General features: G+C 36.1%; 1 protein-coding gene across 3 annotated transcripts; it reads right to left on the reverse strand.

The window, feature by feature from the left end:
• Positions 1 to 1,046: 1,046 nt before the first annotated feature.
• ATE1 (arginine-tRNA protein transferase 1) lies at positions 1,047 to 12,409 on the reverse strand. Of its 3 annotated transcripts, none has more exons than XM_028195770.2 (6): positions 11,966 to 12,409; positions 10,492 to 10,530; positions 5,528 to 5,678; positions 3,737 to 4,879; positions 2,390 to 2,708; positions 1,047 to 2,301 (listed from the first exon to the last, which is right to left on the reverse strand). In XM_028195770.2, the coding sequence occupies exons 1-6, from the start codon at positions 12,111 to 12,113 to the stop codon at positions 2,266 to 2,268; spliced, it is 1,836 nt and encodes a 611-aa protein (XP_028051571.1). In that variant the 5' UTR covers positions 12,114 to 12,409; the 3' UTR covers positions 1,047 to 2,265. The 3 variants fall into 3 exon arrangements, with proteins under 3 accessions (XP_028051571.1, XP_028051569.1, XP_028051570.1); XM_028195768.2 differs by having other exon boundaries at positions 1,047 to 1,441; positions 11,966 to 12,404; XM_028195769.2 differs by having other exon boundaries at positions 1,047 to 1,441; positions 11,978 to 12,398.
• Between the last annotated feature and the right edge of the window lie 9,794 nt (positions 12,410 to 22,203).

A 22,203-nucleotide genomic window follows, 5' to 3' on the forward strand; every position in this document is an offset into this window, starting at 1 on the left:
TTGCTCACACTCCCCTTTGCATTAGTTCAAGTATAGTGCTATGCAAAGATTGAGAATCTAGCTTATTGTACAAAAATGTGACTTGCATCCGATCTCTGCTCTGTCAAGAAATGTACATTTGGAAATTAAACACTTCACTATCCAAAAAGGAAAAAATAATTCAGAAAAAGAATAGGTGCCAAAGTTGAACTAAATGTTCAATAGTCAACTAAGCCATCGTCACCAACTGGATTAGTTATGGAGGTTTGAGCTGTCAGTTTTGGAAGACTGACGATGTCAAGACATTTAACCTCAAACAAACAAAATCCCTTTTTTCTTTCCTTCTTGGTTCACACAGGATGAACAAAATATCGGCTGGGACCTGACTCCACAACATTTGATACCAGAATATCGTAATACATTACTTTGTTTTTTTGGATTATGACGTTTAAATTGAGTGACTTCTCTCTAGTTCATATTCAGAGTAGATAGTTTAATTTAAAACCTAGGAGGAAGGATTAAAACCATCCTTCACTAGAAAGAAAAATCAATCCTAGAAGAAATATAGATGCGTTTTTTCAATCTTTCTGAATTGCTCTTGGGTTCCTCTTGGCAATCTAAGCTTTGTGAAGAACAATACAATTCAAAGGCGACAAGAAGTCAAGGAAAGTCTCATCTTATTAATAATTTTCAATTAAATTCAGTTTTAAAATTCAAAATATATATTTACATATATATATATATATATATATATCCGGCACCAAAATAAACATCAGGATTACATTTCGTAACTCTCTTTCTATGAAAGTAAGTGAAAAACTAAAAGCATGTTAAATGAGTTGAATGCCATAAACTTGTTTGGCAACAACTTTGAATCTTTTTTAGGATTTTAGGCTGCTTCCCCCCTTAAAAAAATGTTGATCTAAAAAATTACAGATAAAAACAAAAAAACGCCACAGTTAAAATGTTGAATAAAGTTGCCATACAAACCTAAATACAGATCTCCACAAAAGAGTGAAAAAAAAAATAACAAAAACAAACAAACAAACAAACAACTGCTTCCAAAATTTTTGAACTGAAAGATATTGGCTTATATAATATAATTAACAATGAACCAGTACAACAATTTACATCAAGCAGGCAGTTTACCCATGAGACGATTATTATGGCAAAATTCTTGAGCTGATAAATTCAAGGTTCCAAACAACTCTGTAACAGCTACATTTGGGTTTCAATTCGATCATTAGATATAACTCACTCACGGCATAAATATTGAATTCAAATGGTGGAATACAAGTCTTATTTGAGATTTAGTTCCGACAAACCTTCGTATATGATTGTCAAGTCATCCGAGTGAATAAACCATTTGCTCAGACAGCTCTGCACCCACAGCCCTCATGTATCTGTGCAACTGGGTTTCCAAGTAATTCCTTCCAGTGGGACCAAAAGCATGCTGTAGATCCTTCAAAAAAAAACAAAAAACAAAAACAAAAACAAAAAAGGAATGAAGTTGCACCAAACATCATTTGCTTACATTTCCAACTCTTTCCACGGAAGCCACAACAAACAAAATCTAATCAAGGACACTTGAAACTTTACTTTCTTGTATTTGGGAGACACCTATGCAGATGGATGATCAAGTGTAACAATGGCAGTAGTTTAGGCACAGGGCAATTAGGGAGAAAAAAAGCGAGGAAATATAGCAAATAAAATTGAAAAACTCAACCAACAATTATCTTTTGTTTGTATATTTTTTGGCTTCCCTTCCAATTTCTTTAACAACCTGACTAAATCTTTAAATTCATATTAATGTGCGAGAACAAGTTACAGTAAATTTGGTACGAGGAAAAACTAATTAAAAGGGAAAGGAAGAGAACAAGGTTCATAGGAAAGGGAAAGGAGAAAGGAAGAGTAAAAGAGTCCCACCCCTCCTAATATTCAAAAAAATTAACAGCCCTTTTTTGTCCAGCTCAACGAGACACAGACACATGCAAATTTTCAAAAAATGAAGGACATGACACGATGGGGACACTGTCAAATATTTTTTTTCTCATCAAATTATCAACCAGCTACTCCGGTGAAAATTAAATAAATAAATGGGACAGCATGTGGTTCCAATGTGTCCAACACATCTTCTAGTGTGTCTATCTAGCACATGTCCGGAACATGTCCAACACATGTCCGACACTAGTACATGACCTCTAGAGAGATGTCTGTGCTTCACAGAGCTCAACTAAACACATTCCGTCTTTATTTCTTTTTACCTTTTCTACATTGCCCTTCTTGTCAGTTTTGCATCCTTCCAACCACATGGAGCATGAGCTTATCAACAAAATACATGAATTCACATTCTGAACTAAATAAATAATTAAACACATCCAAAGTATGCACCCACATTACGTATACGTACCTTATATCTCAGGCGAGATCCCTTTAACCCAATCAAAATATTACTAACACTTCCGTATACATCCACTGGAATCAAACCACTGGATTCTGAGCCTGAGTCATCATCAGAATCTTCAAAATCAAGTTCACCCATTTCTTCGTCTTCATCAATAGGAATATCATTCTCCTCTTCTTGGCTAGGATCATCAAGCTGCAGTTCTATACTGTTTTCAAGCACCTTAGGTGCTGGCAACTCTCCATTCGGTAAAGTGGCAAAATCAGATAAGATCACATATGGTTTCCTATCAAGCAAAGGCCTTGCAATATCAAACGGCACCCACCTGCAGAAAAAATAATGCACTTGTCAGAAAAGAGCCAAAGTAGTATGAAGCCTGTGATGGTCCCAACCTTAAAATTAATCAAATTAAAATAAACTAAATTAGTAAGCTGGAGAGTGAAATTTGACTAGAAGTATGTAAATTTTTGGCATCGTCAATGAAAACTGGGACTGGAAGCACTGAATATCAAGACAAATGACTGATGAGCTAAAGCTGAAGTGGGCCTGAAAAAAGAAAAAGAAAAAGAAAAAGAAAAAGAAAAACACACTTCTGTTTCTGGTAAATTTACTTATTTAAACCAAAAATCAGATATAAAAACTCAAGCTGATTGCTCTTGATTTATGTGATGCTCACTCCCATTGAAAATTAGACAGTCTGAAGTCCAGAGCATTACAGTTCACCACCTTTTAAACTTATTTGCAAATCCTTCCTCTCTATTTGCTTAGAAACTTTAATCTTCCGGCAATGAGCCATCATCAATCAAAATCTTTCCAAAGTAGAAAGTCTATTTAGTTGGGAATCTTTCTGAACTTTGGGCTATATAAATTTAGAGAGGTACCTCATCAATCACACTCTCAGGTCATAAATTTGGTAGGCAGAATGTAATTACAAGACCAGTTGATCACAAGTGGAAAGCTGGGCCTCATAAATTAGGGAGTGAGTTCATCACATGAATCAATAAATCCCTGAAATAGCAGACTCGTAGGATTTCAAAAGTGGAAGTTGATTGTTGGTTTTATTCCATACTCGTGAACTTGATTCGTTCAATTCTTAATTCCATAATATAAAATCTGAACTCCACCAACGATGATAACATTTGGCATTGACAATCCCCTTCATGGGGCTATCTTGTGGTAAACATAAACAACTAAACATGGCAAACCACAGTAATTTGAAACTCAGGAGCAAGTTGCTATACATCTACCATATACTTGGCACCAAAACCACCGTGACATTAAAATAGAATAGCCATAAATTTTACACCCCAGCAAATATGTTGGTCAGTTGTATAATACATATAGAGAACTTACTGGTAACGAAGAGGACAGAGAAGCTCAGCCGGGCGATATGATGCTTTATATCTCATCTTGCTGCAGGAGTGAATGTAATAGCCAAGATAATAATACTCAAGGCTAGGACAATGGACTTGACTCTCTTTAACCCAATCTATTTCTTGCAAGGCTGAATACTTGCCTAGTGATAAGAAAGCAAAGTCTGGGTCCCAGAACAGATATTTACTTGACAAACATTTAGGGAGGATATCAATCACACCAACTGCAACTAGCCGGCCATCAATCACATATTGCTGATGGAAAGAACCAAAGCCACAAGGAGGAACTGTACTGTCTCCAGTTGGCGGGACAAATACTAAGGGAGTGTCAACTAAAAACATCCTATACGAGCTTTCTGTGACATGATCTGGTGTATCATTATGCACCTTAATCTGGTATCTCCTATACAAGGAAAATTCTTCAGGATCAAAACTGGACCTGTTCAAACGTATCTCAAGCCTCCGCCTTTTTCCCTGAGGACATTTAGAGATCTTCGAACACCTCTCTTTACTTCCACTTCCTGTAGGAGACTCTTTAGAGACGGGATCTCTTTCAACCATTTCATCCAACCAATCTTGTTTTTTAGAAGAATAGAAATTTATGTGCCCATTGCAAGCTCTGATTGACAGACCAGAGTTTTCTGCCAACTGATTCAAAGAACTTGTCAGTTTTTCCGCAATTATTGTTGGAGAAAGCTCAAGAGAATGGCCATTTTTTTCTGTACTTTCTCTTGATAACTTCAAATAGTCATCCTTCTCTACCCGCTTTAAAGCAGCTGCAATTTGAAAGGAAATACTGCTGGAGAACAGGAGATCTTCAGATCCTTCAACTAGTAACTTCCTTTTGGCTGGTGCAACTTTTTTGATAGTAGCTTTTGGTAATTGAATATCACAACGAAACTCTCCACTTCCAACAAATGCATGTACTGCATTATCAATTTGGTTTGACAAATGATGCATAAAATTTTCAGCTTTATTCTTTTCTTTGTTTTTACCTGCCAATGATTCCTTCGCTGCTGAGCTAGTAATTTCATTAGGGGCACAGCTGCATGAACCCTTAGATGTATTTGGCTCATCTGTGAACTCATCTCTCTTTTTCACATCCAATATGCCATCTAGAAACCTATTAGTTACTTCAGTTAGTACTTTTTGCACAACATCATTGTCAAAAATGCTTACATTTTTTATGCCAAATTTAACTACTCTACAATCCAATCAAGCTCACATAATAACTCTAAAAGAAGGAAGAGTTATGTTAGGAATCCCAAATAATTTATCAATTTTTTTACCAAACCTCTCACATGTGTGTGAGTGTACACATGTAGATTTGTGTGGGTCCCACACCTATGTGAGAGGTTTGGTAGAAATTTTGGTAAATTATTTGGGACCCATAGCATTTTCCAAGAAGGAAAGCGAGAAACAAATTTGGTGAATAGATTGCAATCTCCCATATAACTCTCTAAACCAAATATGACAGCATCTGAGATATCTAAGACGAATGCATTACCAAGATCAGGTCATAACTGGGCTAAGGATCTCTCCAAAACTGAAACCCCTCATAAATTTGGTGAACATAATTCTTGGGTCTAAAGAACAACCCAATTCAATGCACATTCATCAGGTGAATTAGAGTTCATATAAATGAAACCCTAGAAAATGAATATCTTCAAACACAACACTGATTATGTTTCTTTAGAAGTCTCATTTATATGTATACATCTAGGAGGAAATGACGTAGCATCTGGAAATTAGAGAAGTAATATAAAAATACCTTTCCATCCTCTTAGAAACTCGAAGTTGCTCTTTGGAAGGGATTAAATCACTTGCTTTCACACGGATTGTATACGCGGGGCAGCATGTCCTTTCCATCTCAGGTTTGTAAAGGAAACAGCCAGATCTTCTCCATCCTCTATCAAGAAGGCCTGCAATAAAGAACGGGGCAGTAATTATATGGATCCAGTGAATATGCCCACACACACACACACTCCAAAAGAAATAATAAGAAGAAAAAAAAAATGAGATGCGGTCAAATTAATAGAGAACAACAAACACATTACTTTTGCAACTGAACCCTCTGAAGGAAGAAAAAATTTACACGATATGTAACCACAGGTTGGACTATTCAAAACACCAAACAAGAATTCTATTTCCTGCGTATTATATTTCCCCGTTATGGTTCAACCTATGAAGCACGAATACTCCGAAATGGCCCCCCGTGCGCATGTCAGATACGGATACTCGTCCGATACGGCGGGATACATATCAGATACGGCAAATAAGTATCCCATTTTTTTTTTTTAATTTTTTGAATTTCGGATATGTTTGGGATACGCGAGGATACTTCAAGGATACGTTCGGGATACGGTGGGGCGAAAAAATAATTTTAAAAACTTGTAATGTGGGTCAAACTGTAAAATAACAAAAGTAATGTAAAACAAAACAAAAAAATCAACCAAGCAAGCCCTAGGTTCGCGAACAGCAAGGAGGAGGAGGAGGAGGAGAAGGAGGAGGAGTCGTCGATCAGGTTCGTCCTCTTCCTCTCCCTTTCGCTCCCTCTCTCACTCGATCTCACTGTCTCTTTATCAATCTCTCCCTCTCGCTCGATTTCACTCACTCTCTCTCTCTCTCTCTCTCTCTCCCTCTCCCTCTATCGTCTCGCTCGATCTCCTGTTTTGATTTTTTTTTTTTTTTTTTCTTGTGTTTTTTGCTTACCCATATGAGAGTTTTAGGGTCTTTTTGTTTTGTGTTTTGAGATAAACTTTCAAAAAAGAATTTTGAGAGAGAGTTCAGAAATTTTTTTGGTTTGTTTAGTTGTATATTTTGATAATAATTTTAGCGTTAGGGATTTTGGGATGATTTTATATTTTGTTGTAATTGAGTAGATATGCGTGAGAAAAAAAGTGATTGAGAAGAAAAGAAAAGAGAGAAAAAGTGATTGATTAATGTGTAATAGAGAGAAGCAATTTCGGATTTTTTTTGAGAAAATTTGTAACCAAACATGTTTTTAGAAAATTTCTTCCAAAAACATGTTTCAAAACATAAACCAAACACACCCTTAATTTTTGGACCTGTGACCTGTCTATTAGAGTTTTGAGTTATTAGGATGATAGTTCTGTACAAATCAATATGCAAGCTCTGAGTTGTCATGAACTATGCACATACATACCCTTGTATGAATTTTGACTCTTTTTTTTTTAATTTGATTTTTTTAGAAACTTTTGTAGCTATGTGTTCTCTTGAATTTTGCACATATCAATTTGTGAATTTTGACTCTTTTTTTTAAAGCTAAATTTTCAAAAAATTTTGTAGTTCTGTCATCATGAACTTTGCACATACCCATTTGTGAATTTTGACCTCTTTTTTAATTTATTTTTTATTTATTTTTATTTTTACTTTTTGCAGCTAAGCTAAGCTACTGTCAAGGATTTTTTTTATCATTGAAATGGTAAATCCCCCCCCCCCCTCCCCCCAATTTGAATTGCATTATGGTTGTTATGGGTGATGCTATATTGTTGGAATTGCTGAAATTTAATTGAATAGCTGAATTTTATTTATTTATTTTTATTTATTTATTTATTTTTTATGCTCATGCCAAAAGATAACTACATCAATGTTTTGTTTTAGTTCTTTACCAAATTTATAAATTTTTGAAAATGATCTCAGGTATGAGAAGTTTAGGTTCAACAAGTGGTACGCCAATGGAAGAAGATGATCATGCTCCTCTTTGGTGTTATGTTACAAAACTAGAAAAAATGGGAGAAGGAGGTGGTAATACCAAGTTTAAATGCAATTATTGTCAAAATGAGTACAAGGGGTCGTACTTTAGGGTCAAGGCACATTTGTTAAAACTTTCTAGCCATGGGATTAGAGTGTGCCCCAAAGTGACTTCGCATCACCTTGTTGAAATGCAAAAGAAAATTGAAGAAGCCAAGAAGAGGTTAAAGATGGCTATGCCTAAAAAAATTCCTTTATCACCTCCCACTTGCCAATCTACTTCAACAGGTTCAGGGCCTATAGATACTAGAGGATTTAGGATGGAGGGGTATGAGCCAAAAAAAGAAAGGTTACTGGAACTTCTGCTCTAGAAAAGGCATTCAACCCCGTTATTCGGAAACAATTGCATTCTGAGATTGCTCGCATGTTTTATTCAGCGGGGATACCTTTTCATTTATCAAGGAACCCATATTATGGCCTATTTTGGGAAGTGGGTTAAAAGCCCAGCTTTTAACCCACTTCCCTCTTTCACAAAAAAGCCAAAAAAAGTCAAAAAACAGCTTTTAACAATCTTCCCAAAATAACCTTATGTTAGTGCTTTTCAATTTGCTGCCAACAATCCAATTCCTAGTTATGTACCCCTGGTTATAACTTGTTAAGGACTACATTGCTTCAAAAGGAAAAGGCTAATGTAGAGAGGTTGTTGGAGCCAACTAGAGCATCATAGAAAGAAAAGGGGTTGAGTATTGTTTCAGATGGATGGACTAATTCTCAAAGAAGGCCCCTTATTAATTTTATGGGAGCATCAGAAGCTAGGGCAGTGTTCTTCAAAGCTGTTAATTGTGAAGGTGAGCACAAAGACTAGTTTTTTATTTTCAACTTAATTAGTCAAGCAATTGAAGAAGTTGGACATCAGAATGTCATTCAAGTCATTACAGATAACGCTCCTGTGTGTAGTGCAACTGGTTTACTCATTAAAAGTAAGTACCCGAATATCTTTTGGACACCATGTATAGTTCGCATACTAAATCTTGCTCTTAAGAATATTAGTACTCCAAAGGAAACAGAGGGTACTGCTTTTCCTTATGATGAATGTCACTAGATCACACTTTGTGTTGATGTTATGTTTATCAAAAACTTCATCATGAACCATTCTATGTGGCTAGCTATTTTCAATGAATTCGTACCCTTAAAGTTGCTTGTTGTTGCGGACACACGTTTTGCATCTGGCATTGTCATGCTCAAAAGGTTTAAACTTATAAAGCGTGGCCTCCAGTCAATGGTTATTAGTGATTAGTAGGTTTCTTACAAAGAAGACGATGTTGGAAAAGCAACATCTGTGAAAAAAAAAATTATTGAATGATGTGCGGTGGGATAAGATTGATTACGTTTTATCTTTTACATTGCCTATCTATGAGATGCTTAGATTTTGTGACACTGACAAACCATGCCTTCACTTAGTCTCTGAAATGTGGGACACCATGATTGAAAAGGTGAAGGCAAGCATCTTTATGCATGAAGGGAAGCTAGATTATGAGAATCAATCTTTTATGCCGTTGTGCACAATATACTAGTTGAGAGGTGTGCCAAAAGTAACACTCCTCTTCATTGCCTTGCACATTCTTTGAATCCAAGGTCATAACTTAATTCATACTCTTACTAATTAGATTTCTTTGTTGACATTTGTCTTTTAATATAAATAACATAATTTAATTTTGAAACTTTCTAATGTTGTAATCTAGGTATTATAGTTCAACGTGGCTCAATGAAAATCCCAATCGTGTCCCTCCTCATAGGGATGAAGAAATTTTTAGCGTGAGAAACAAGTGCTTCAAGAAATACTTTCCAAATTTAGAGGAGAGAAGGGTTGTAAATGTGAAATATGCCAAGTTTTCAGGAGGTCTGGATATGTTTGGAGATTTTGACTCAAAGATTGATAGAGGAATATTGGATCCACTTATTTGGTGGTTTACACATGGGTCTCCTGCTCCTATGCTTTAATCTTTAGGATTAAAATTACTTGGCCGGCCATGTTCCTCATCATGCTATAAAAGGAATTGAAGCACCTACTCCTTTATTCACTCCATGAAAAGAAACAAAATGACACAACATGCTGAAGATTTGATTTTTGTGCACAACAATCTTCGTCTCCTATCAAGGAGAAGTCGACAGCACATTGAATGAGGAACCAAGTTATGGGATGGTGGTGGAGATGCTTTTGATTCATTGGAGGGTGCAGCCTTACTTGAATTGCAAGTCTTTCTCTTGATGAACTAGATATGGAAGCTGTGATATTCACTAATGAAGGGGAACAAGTTGAAACTATTGATCTTGAAGACTCTTAACTTTATAGGAATCTTTTTTTTTTTTTTTTTTTTTATCAAATTGTCTTTTGCTTTAAGTTTTATTTTTATGCATGTTACATTACTAAAAATTGTAAAAATATTATTTTTTACGAACGTATCCCCCGTACCCGTATCCTAGTTTTCAAATTTTGTCGTATCGCCGTATCCGTATCGTATCGTACTTGTATCCCATATCCGTGCTTCATAGGGTTCAACAGCTTTTGAACTAAATGTATAAATCACAAGCGCTCTCATAGTCACCATCAACTCATTAACTACTATACTAGTTTTGCATATCCATAAATGAACCTAAGGTTTACTGATCGTCGGCACAACAAGAGAGTCCCCGTTTAGTTTTGCCTGCACTAACGTGCATCTGTGTCTCTGAGTGTCTCTTGATTGTGACTCTGTGTGCGAATTATGTACACGCACTTGTGAGAGATAGAGAGAACCAACAATGAAATCGCAGCGACACCATGCCAACTTGAGTCCAACTGTAGGGAATAACAAACAGGACATAATATTTGATTTTAATGATATCATTAATTGTTATTCCACCAAAGGAGTTCAAGGCATGACAAAGTAGAAATATTGACTTCTGATTAAGGGCCCTACACACACGTGTGCATACCAAGTGTTGACTAACAAAACATGGTGAGAAGCAAAAGTTACCAACCTTGATAGTGATCAACTGTCAAACTGTGTGCCCATAAACCTGCAAAATCAAGGCATACAAGTTACTGTAAAAGAAACTAATATAATGTTTATCTATGGTAAAGTTTACCTGTGCTTAGAAAATTGAGAAATACCATATCTAACCTAGTCACTAATCAACACTCAAACAGTGTAAATGGAAATCAAACATATGCAATTATTATTATTATTATTATTATTATTATTATTATTATTATTATTATTATTATTATTATTATACAGAAGAAACCTTATACGACAACTATAAATTAGGACTCCATTTTTATCTTTTTATAATCTTTGCTTTATGCAAAGATGACTAGAAAACATGTATGAGAAGTGTGGGAAAAGATACAATCTTCATATTTTTAATCACCTTTCCTTCACCGGATTGATACAAAATACACGTAAGAAGCACTGCCACTCGTAATCACATATCATAATTCAGAAGTTATATGGCATCAGAATAATACCAAATTCAGTGGCCAATCAGCATAAATTTTTTTAAATGAATTTACAACTAATTTTTTTTTTTTTTTTTTTTTTCAAGATAGAAATCTCCGGTATCAGCATAATAAAATTTCTTTGGTTGCTGTTAAAAAAAACTCCTGCAACCTTTTTCAAATTGCTGAAAAAGAATTTTGGGAATAATATTGAAACAGTCGATTCTAATCTGCGAATTTTCCAAAAAATAAAATAAAATAAAACAAAACAAAAAATGCCACTCAGTGGCCTACTGTGCTGTTTAGTGCATCAAGTTAGGACCAATAAGAGGACCAATGCATATAATTGATAGCAATTACTATTGTACCATAAACATTATTCAAATATTCGTCTTAAAAAATAAAACTTATCAACCATATATGGGAGATTTGAAGGTTCATAACATTGGAAACTTAGCATCAAACACAACACTGAGACCTTCTAACAAGTCACCATCAAAATGAGCATTATAGGGACATAAGCTTATCATTCACCAGTGTAGCCTTCTTCTTTTACTGGCAATGAAATGGCTTAATGCTGAAAAGAGAGGCAATTGAATAGCAAAGTGGTTTTTAAAGATAAACCCATAAAGCTCATCCTTTGCTTCCCTGAACCATGAGGCAAAGGTCCTTTATTTGGCCAAAACACAGCAAAATAAACATTTGAGTGACCAAAATAAGCTTAGAATTGATGGGACAAAAATATCTATGCATATCATTTCCGATTTTGTGTTTGTGAATATGCCTTAATTGCGTCCTTCAAAATAACATCCTTCACAAACCCACCAAAAAAGCTACCTTTTTGTATCAAGAATTCAATGAAACAACTGAAGATGAACAAAACAAGCAAAAAGAAGAGAAAAATATCTCTTCAATGTTTCAATTTCAGCACAAACATTGTAATGCCTAAAAAGAAATCGATGAATCAAGAAAAACACGGGAATCGAAAAATAGAAAGAGAATTGGAGAAGTGACCGTGAGAAATACTGGAGTGAGAATCGGATCTACAATAACCGCAAGAGCTTCTACGACGCCCAACATCAACAACAGAGCTTTCGCCTCTGTTGGTTCCGCTGCTACTGCTGCTGCTGCTAGCCTCGCTTCTGTTCTTCTTGTCCGCCATTATCGATCTTCCCCTCCTTTCAATTCTTCAACTCCATCTCAGAATTTAGGGTTTTAGCACACCCAACCCAACACATCCACTCCTCCAAACATAGACCGCAATGGCCCAATCCCCTCTCTCTCTCTCTCTCTCTCTCTCTCTCTACGAATCTACTCTCTCTCTCTCTCTCTTTCTTCTCTCTCTGTGGAACGCTGGTGCAGGCTGCGAATATATAATTAATCGCGATTAGTAGGCAGATGGAACTGTACAAAATTTAAAACCCACTTGCTAATCTACTACCAACCCAATTGTATGTTAAGAAGGTATATTATCTTTTATTAATCTTAATGTCAAATCAAGGTATATTATCTTTTATTAATCTTAATGTCAAATCAATATCATATACCATAATGTATATATTATCCACATGTAAAAATTAGTCAGTGGTAAAATTAGACTAAGTTTAACGTACACAAAATAATTTATCTTTTTATTATTTTTCATCACATTATTTTTTTATTTTTTTACACATATTTTCGTAAAATGACAAAAAAATATACTTATTTAGGTCATTCCAAACAACCTCTTTGTCTTATGTCAGACAATTCGCCATTCAAATAATAACACATATATATTTAGTAGAATGAACTTTTTAAATATGAACGAATATAAATTTACCATTATATAATTAATGACAACTCGACTCATTAAGATCTAACTCATAAGTTAATAATACCAATCCAATAACTTTGGTTAAAAAAGCATAAATAAATAAAAATAAAACATGATGATATACAAAATATGGACAGATAAAAGTTCACATGGTTTATCAGTCAAATTTATATTAGGAAAAAACAAAAAACAAAAAACAAAATAAAATTTGCGTTTATGCCCGGGCTAATCTGACATCAAACTTGCAAGGTTATACTAGAACAAGGAACAAATAAAATTTTGTGTGTATGGCCCTTCTAAGTCGATTATAAATTTCATTACAAATCCGGCCTTACAAATAATATTACAGGCCTTGTTTAGTTTGTATTTGAGAAACATGTTTTGAGATAAAAAGTACGAAAATTTGTTTGGTTTAGTTTTTTTTCAAAAGATGTTTTGAAAAATTATTTTGAGAGAGAGTTTCAGAAAAAGTAATTGATTTGATGTGTATAAGAGAGAAATTTGTTTGAAAAATTTGTAAACCAAACAAGTTTTGAAAAAAAAAATTTAGAAAAATTTGTTTGGTTTGATTACTTTTGAAAATTTATTTGTAGAGAATTTTTTCTAAAATTTTTTGAGAAACACAAACCAAACAAAGCCACAATTCTTTGTACATTTAACAAGTTATTCTTATTTTTAAAGATGAAACAAGTTATTCTAAATTGGACATTCTTATTACAATTTTGTGTATATCCGATAAGTTATTCTTCGAATTCTTTGAAATGTGGGTTGGTGTTTTAATTTTTTAGCTTTTTACCTATTTTAATTTGGGATTAAAAAATCTCGTTTGAAATAAATTTTTTGAATTTTTTGATTTTTGTAAGAAAAAAAATAATTATAAGTTGCATGTGACATTTTGTTATATTTGATTAAAATAACTTATTTTGTCTTATATGATTGTTTTAATCCAAACACCCATCTCAAACGGGGCTTTATTCAACTAACTTCACCTTAGAATATCATTTATGAAATATCAACATAATTATACTACACTAAACCTCAAAAAAAGGATAAAAAAAAAAATTATAATAGAAAAGTTATAACCAATCTCTTTCTCTACCGACTTACCAATTGAGGGAGTAAAGAAGAAACCGACTTAAAGCCAAGCTTGGCAGTATCAAAATAATCTATCTTTTTATTTTTTTATATTTTTTTCATCACATCACCTTTCTACTTTTCTGCACATCTTTTCGTAAAAAGATAAAAAGTACACATCTTGTCTTTAGGATGACCTAAATAAGTGTATTTTTTATCTTTTTACGAAAAGATGTGTAGAAAAATAGAGAGGTGATATAATAAAAAAAATAAAAAGATAAATTGTTTTAGTGTTGCCAAACTTGACCTAAATCAAGTTGACTAGACTTGTTTTCTTTCCTTTTTGTGTGTGTGTGTGTGTGTGTGTGTGTGTGTGTGTGTGTGTTACGATCCCTAGATATTATTATTATTTCCCAGAAAGCAAGTTATTTGTCCTCATTTATCCAGATTCAACTGGTCATGGGCAAAGAAGGGCTAGGGGGTCAGTTTTGATTTTTTTTTTTTTGTTTTTGGGTGTTATTGTCCTATATAAAATGTTTTTTTTTTCTGAACATATTATTTAGTTAAGGGTTGTTGTATTGTTTATAACAAGTAGTCATTTGATATTTTGGGAGCAGTATGTGATATTATTTATATAGTAGTTTAAACCAATAGTGTAGTGAAAAATCTTATAAATTAGATATAATGAACTCATTATTTTCAGGTAATTGACATGTCACTTAGTGTGATTTATAATATCTCATGCTTTGAGTATCACATAAGTAACGTCATATAGTACTCTAAAACTAGTTAATAATTTAAACAATGTTATCTCTTTAATATTTTTTGTCAAATCAAATTAAATAGATTTTATAATAATTTGTGTTATAAATGATATATTCTTATTTTCTAAAATTAGAAATTTTGATTCATAATTTTTTGTGCTAGAACTACAAACTTGCATCACCATCCTACATCGAATTATTTCATACTACTATAAAATTTTGATTTGCTCCTATTAATAATGAATGTGTAATTTTTTATACTTAAATTTAACTCATAAAATTATTATTATCTTAATATTGATCATGATTAATTTTTTAAGATAAAAAAAAAATTATAATTAATAAACGCTCTCTCTAACTTAATTTCCTACTCCACTACTCCAACTTATCCTTATTTATATATCTAAATAAAGGCCTAACACACATTCAAAGGTTGCAATTGATGTTTTTGATTAGGAGCAGGTTTGAGGGCTTTAAATATTTTCAGGCTTTTTTTATAATTCGTAATTAAATAACTAGGTAGCTTTTGCAGCTTATTTCCAATCTAGGCTCATGCGTACTTTCTCGAAAATGTGTTTACAATTCACACTTTATAATTATATTTTTTTAAATATATACTTTATTTAGAAATATGTCATGTATGAGCACGAAATAATCGTCACTTATATAATACTATTGATCAACTTCACGTTCCTCCAAAGTCATCATATGACCTGAACTCACAAACGTGAGCTGGCCGGCATTTGGCCATTGATGTCGAAAATAGGTAAATCTTCATTGTTTGCCATTAAAATCGTCAAAGAGAGCTTGATCAAAATGTTTGTTTTGTGCCTTATTCCCATAAACGGCACCAATTGTACGAGTACGAAATAATCATTGCTTCCATAATCTTGTTGATCAAACCCGCATTTCTCCAAATGTTACTGTATGACTTGAAATCACAAACGTGAGCTAACCAACAAGTGTGTGCCGGAAACCCCTCTGATACCTAAGTTAATAAATAGGACAAACAAAGAGGAAAATCTCTATGAATTCAAATACTAAAATTGCAATACTTGGAATTAGGTTAGGCTTGAGTTTTTATAAGTTTCGCATGGCAGAATCCTAATATGACTTTAATTCCTCTTCGTAGAGTCCTCTTTGGAATCATATTCGTAAAGGATAACGCCTATTCTTTTACACCCGCCTCACTACAAACCAAATGAGATGACACAACTCTTAGCGTGACTTTCAATCGAGCATACTATTTTAGCCTTGTTGGTTCTTCGAGACAACCGAGCAATGCGTAGCGCTGCGCTAACCTAGTAGGGTGTGATGCCATGCTAATACTGCGTGGCACTCCAGATAACCCAGTTAACACCACGGGCCCAACTGCACTTGACCGGTCTTCTTATGATAGTCCGGTCCAATCCACCCTTTAGGGTACCACTGGAGGACAACCGCACTAGTCCAACCTCAGCCCAAATCGTAAGTCCACTGAAGCGTAGCTCGGTCCATGCACATTATGGACCTAGTTTTCCCAGTCAAACCAAACAACATCTTTGACCGGTTCAAACTCTACAAGGCCCAAACCATGCAATCTTCCAATCCATAGCTCGGCCAACAACAAAGGCTTGATTTAGCCCCGCCTAGATATCTCGACACAAATTCTCCTCTCATGTCATATTTCCAATATTACTGTGATAAAAGCATAGATATAATCACGTTTTTTTTGTTCTATATAGCCGTAAGACACATCACCATTTTTGTAAATTCCATTTCTGGGTTTGAAGTACCCCCTCCTTCCTTATTCTTCTTCATCTTTCCTTATATGGGCTCTTTGCTCCCTCACTCTCTCACTCACTCTCAATCCCACACCCATACCCTCAACCCTTTAGTTTGTCCTCTCTAGTGACATTGTCTCTCACCCATCCACACTCTTAGTCTCACACTTAGTCTAAAACAAAGAACTGACCTACTTGCAATCTTACTCTCAATCTCTATCTCACATCTCACGCTTAGTCTCAATCTCATTCTTCTTTCTTTCTTTGGCAATAGTGTGCTCAGAGGAGGTACTTCATTTTTTATTTTTATTTTTTGTTAATTTTTAAAGAAATCATGTAATTGATTTGAGCGTATGTGAGGAGGGGTATGCTAGCAGTTTTGTAATGGGATTGTGAATGCTTGCAAGGTGTTTTGAAAAAATGCTTGAATAAAGGATGGGCTAGGGGTTTAAAGGTGTAGGGGTTGGCCTTGGGAGAGGTAGGGGTGAGGGTGTGTACAGGAGGGTTGGGGTGACTTGAGAGTGGAGCAAATGAGGTAGGACTGGCTTGGGAATGGAAAAAATAGGTGTTGTGGTGTGGGCATGGATTAGGGGAGGAGGAGGTAAAGCTAGGTATTGAGGTGCATGTGGGTTGTGGGTGTCCTGGAGGTGGGGCAAGTGTGGTGGAAATATGTAGGTGATGGCTTGGAATGGGGTAAGAGATGTTGTGGTATGGGCTAGGGTTAGGAAGGAGGTGATGGGGCTATAAAGAAAGGTTGATAATGTGGCCCAGGGTTAGAAAAGAGATGATGAGGTAGGGCTTGGTTGTGGGTTGGGTTGGGTTGGGTTGGGGTTGGGAAAAGATGGATAGGGTTGTGGACTAGTGGTGGCCTATGTGGAAGGGACAAACTTAATTGACCACTTTGTGCAATTTTAATTGAGAGATTAAGGAGTCAGTTATATAATTTTCTTTATTAGTAGTTTTTCTATTGTTGTTTTCTTTCTTATTACGAGACTCTTTATACAATGATTGTTGGTGTTGGACTTATTTGTACGTTGAATATTTTTATGTAGTTGATTGTTTAGTTTGATATAATTCTATTGATATTTGTAAATAATTTTTTATGGATTGATAAAAATAAAAAAAGAGTTTTGTTGACAAGAGCCTAGATATGAGGCATGTAAGCATAATCAATACAAACTAATTGCGCTAAAATAGTTTATTTTAATTTTGATTTTATTGATGTAAACCCTTTTATTATATTAAAATTTGAAACATTAATCAAGAGAGAGAGATTCACAAGGGATAATGCCAGGTTTAGGTAATATATGGGTATTTCCTAACCTAAGAAGAAAATGAGGATAAGAACGGTAGTGGACACGCTTGTGTTTTTGTCGAAATTCCTAACCAGAGTTTGAAGTCTCGCATCATCTAGAAAATGAGATTGATCAGATGACTTGTCTCAATAGGCATTCACGCATAGAGGAGGCAAATGAGGAATTCAAAACGAATGGATCAAACCCTGCAAATGTTATCAAGGCAAATCATAAAGGATCCTTCACTTGTATCTAACATTGAGCGTTCTAATTACTCTGACTCTGATATTACTGATTTGAGCGAGGAATAGATCTCCATCTTTATACTAAATTATGCCAATTTCTCCATTATTTAGTGTTGTATGCGTGTGAAGTTGAGTGCTCTCAAAGTGAGGTTGTGTGTTTAAATAATCCTTGTAATTGTGCATTTCGTTATGTTGACTATTAGCGTGACGCAATAAATGCATTCGACAATTTTTGTAAAAGTATAACACAGTGTTTAGGGACAAAATAATTGTATTATGAGTTTATTTAGTTTTTATACAAGAAACAAGTTTAAAAAGGTCAAAATTAGGTTTTAGAGACAATTGTCCATTCTTATTCAGGTCTTAGTGAAACTGAGCACACACATTTCCTTCGAGCTTAGCGTAGACACCCCATTTTTGACCGTCTTCGAGACTTGGACATCATCGTTTGAACACTCGATGATTACCCATATTCGTGTTCGTCCTGAGTTCTCGGAGGTCTCGGCTACGCGCCTTGCCTCAGGATCTCTCAGCTCGACTGTTTTGTGCTTGGTTGGACCAAACACTTGTTGGTTTTTGCTTTGGAGGGTAGAGAATGTTTTGTTTGCCATTCCCTAAACCCACCGGCCATGGCTTGAGGCCACCGGCCCTGTTTTCTTTCCACCGGCCATTGGTGATGGCCGGTTGGCGCCTTTGATGGTCGGTCGGCACCTTTTGTGGTAGGTCGACCAACTTTGTTGGCCGATTAGCCACTTTTTCTGGCCGAGACCTTTTCTTGAGGGGGTTTGAACCTTTTGAACCCTTGGTTCTAGCTTCTTGAGGAAGCTTGAACCTTTTGAACCCTTGGTTTTATCTTCTTGAGGAAGCTTGAACCTTTTGAACCTTTGTTTTAGCTTCTCCAAGAAGCTTGAACCCTTCTAAGCTTCCAAGAGAAGCTTGCATCTTATGCACCTTTTCCTCTAGCTTCTCCAAGAAGCTTGAACCCTTGTCTAGCTTCTCCAAGAAGCTTCAACCTTTGTTTTAACTTCTCCAAGAAGCTTGAACCTTTCTAAGCTTCCAAGAGAAGCTTGCACTTTTTGACTTAGCTTCCCTTAGAAGCTTGCCCCCTTTGACCTTTTTGCCTTAGCTTCTCCAAGAAGCTTAGGCATTTTGCCTTGCTCTATAAATAGAGGGCCTCTCCTCCCATTTCAAGGGTTAGAAAAATCTGATATGTAGGATATATATATCACTCCCTCTCTATATCTCCCTCTCTCTCTACATTTGTGTGGGTTAGAGGGTTCAAGAGGGTCTAGTTCTTGCACATTTACACTACAACTCTTGGCCTAACACCCCCATCATCAACCTAAGGAGCTTGGAGGCCATTTTCAGAGGCTAAGGGACTGTTTTTTGGGACCAAGAGGCTGCTGTCCCCTTTTGGCTACGAAAGTAACTCCTTTTCCCTCTTTATTCCCCGTTTTTGCACACACTTTTAGCCTATCTTGCTTGCTGTTTTGAGCTTTGTGTATAACATAAAAAAGTTCTGTTTTTTTGTGTTTAAGATACTTCATTAAGGTCACTTTTGTGTTTGGGGTCGTTTACCCCCTCTTAGGCCTTGTTTGGCCTCATTTTTGTGTGTTTTTGGTGAGCTTCGGGACCACTTTGTTTGGGCCTCCTCACCACTGAAATCCTGAGTGGTGAGGATGGTGGTTTGAGGTCCTAAGAAGGAGAGGGCCATCCCCTCTCCTTATTGTCTTGATTACTTGCATTTTTGGCCTTACAAAGGAGCTCCTATTTGCAAGCTTCCAAGCTTTATTTCCAGCATTTTTCAGTGGGTTTTAGGACCCCCATAAGTCATTTCCAGATCTGGTTTTGCCATGTTAAGTGTCCTTGTTGCATGTGTAGAGTAACCCTCTTATTGGCCTTTCAAAGGAACATATCTTTCTTGCATGCATGGACCTTGTTTCCATGGGTTTTTGGGGCTTATTTGACATACCATGTTACTGTTTTTAGCTGGTTTGATGAGTTCTCACATGCTTCATATAGGTGTAGTGTAAACCATGCTTACTAGCCTATGTTACATGTTGTTTTGGCCAAACATGCTAGCTTATTTTGGCTACATTTCATGCATGTTTTAGCATTATTTTGGGCTACATAGGGACTGTTTGGGGCTGGTTTCATCATTCGAGCATCGATTTGCATGTTTATAGTGTATTGCATTTCACTAGCTTTAGTGCTTGAGTCCTTAACAATGCATTACATGAGTGTTTGCATGCTTTTGAGTCATTTTGGAGTCATTTGGCATGCCATTTCAGATCTGGAACATGCACCATTGTATGCCATATTCCCTCCTTGTCATGCTTTGGTAGAGTTGCATTTTTGTGCCTTAAGCTTGGTTAATGCATTGTGCATGCATTCCATGTATTTTGTTGCCTCACTTGCATCATTATGGCCACTGATTTAGGCATTCTTACGAGCTATCCATGTTAGTTTAAATCCATCATCGCATGTTGTTGCATGCCATATTTGTTTACATGTTTAGGTTGTGTGCCTATTGCATATTAAATGCATTGCAAAATTATGTTGCATTAGCCTTGCTTGCATGCTTAGGTTGCATTGCATTGTGCATGTATCCGTCGCCTCTTGATTAAGCATGATAGAGGTTGGGGCCTTTGATGTGTTTTGTGTGTGCATTTCATTTGATATTGAAGTTGCACACTTGGCTTTTGGGCCATCACGCATTGAAATGCGCGATTGGTGGTCCGAGAATCGAGCACCATACCCCTTTGAGTCACAAACATGATAAGGGATGTGGTGGTGCACATATTTGCTTGAAATGCATTGCCATGCCATGTTTTGCCCTCTGTTGCTATCAAAACAAGTTCTGCAGGAAGCTTTGGCCGACCGGCCATCTATACTGCCGACCGACCAAATATGGATGGCCGAGAGCCTAACAAATGGTCGATGACCATCCTGCTATGGCCGGTGATGATTTATCTTAGCCGGTGGTGATCCACAATGTCCAAAGAGTGTTCCTTGAGAATTGTGCCATTTTCAGAGGAGAAAAGCAGGGTAAACAGAGGCAACTTGTGCATGGCGACGGATTTCCGAGCAAACCTGAGCACGCGTGCATTGGACCCTCTTCTGAGGCCTTTTACTGCTTTCTTAGCTTAGTTAATTTGCTTGACTAGTTAAGGGGTTTGTAATATTTAATTAGCTAGAGTAGTTAATTATTTATTCGGTATGTATTATTTATTCGGACCCTCCGAGTGAGGGCACAACTGTAATAAGCGTGCGTGTGTGTGATGCATGTCTTCCAATCTCCACTTCTTTCTCCCTTTTACTTACCTACTTTTGATGGTTAGTACTAGGGCATATTTCAATTAGCATCCTTATGCTATGCATGCGTGCATCCATACATTTGTCTTGCATGCATCGGGCTCGGCGCATCATACTAACTGCATTGTACTTCAATTCCAAGTTGAATACGTGTTAGTTGTAGCATCATCATATGCCATCCATAGATTAGCCGAGCCTATTGTAGCTGCATCTTGCGTGTGTTGCATTAGCCATCTTAACATGAACTAGGATCATGCATATGATTACTAACTAGTTTTTGTTTTGGCTTGGAGTACTCGGTAAGCATTTATATTTTAGCATCCTTGCATGAGTATGAGTGTTGCCATGATAGCATGCTTACCACGAGGCTATGTGCTTACGTGTTATAACTGCCGGAATGCCTGTGGGTGAAGGTTGAGTTACTTAAATTGGAACAACGCATTGAATACGAGTTTTTAAGCCCACTTGGAAGTGGCAAAACCATATTTTCTAAGCCCACTTGAGGGTGGCAAAATTCATGTCTTAGCCTACTTGCGGGTAGCATCATCAAACCATTTTCAAACAAACAAACATGAAATGCTTTGTTCCAATTCAGGCGACCCGGTCTATACTTGTTTGCTGTGCGCTTAACATAGTAAATCTAGGCTAATAACCGGAATAAGAACGCATAATGTTTTCAAAACTAGATATCACGGTTAGTAGAGACCGATCTTTGATCGGGCGAGAGGGGGTGCTCGTAGCTGACCTTCCCCAATCGTACCCAAGTTCCCGAGCCGAGGCAACTTTGGTGATGACGGACACGTGGCCTTTGACACCGAGTCAGGGTTTCCTAAATTCCCCAAAATAAAATATTTAGGTGGCGACTCTGTATCTGGCAAAGCAGTCCATGTTTGACACTTCTTTTCTAAAAATCAGTTTTTCTCAAAACGATTTGCCGGATTTGGACTCTTTGGTTCAGATTAAGAACCGTGACAATTTGAGAG

The sequence above is a fragment of the Camellia sinensis genome, chromosome 8, assembly GCF_055761805.1.
Source record: "Camellia sinensis isolate YWXY chromosome 8, ASM5576180v1, whole genome shotgun sequence".
NCBI lineage: Eukaryota > Viridiplantae > Streptophyta > Magnoliopsida > Ericales > Theaceae > Camellia > Camellia sinensis.

Coding starts and splice junctions, on each gene's coding strand:
- ATE1 (XM_028195768.2), bottom strand. CDS start 12,113: ATGGCGGACAAGAAGAACAGAAGCGAGGCTAGCAGCAGCAGCAGTAGC. Junction 10,531..11,965: donor TCACTCCAGTATTTCTCACG/GTCACTTCTCCA, acceptor TTGATTTTGCAG/GTTTATGGGCACACAGTTTG. Junction 1,442..2,389: donor GATCTCGCCTGAGATATAAG/GTACGTATACGT, acceptor TTTTTTTTGAAG/GATCTACAGCATGCTTTTGG.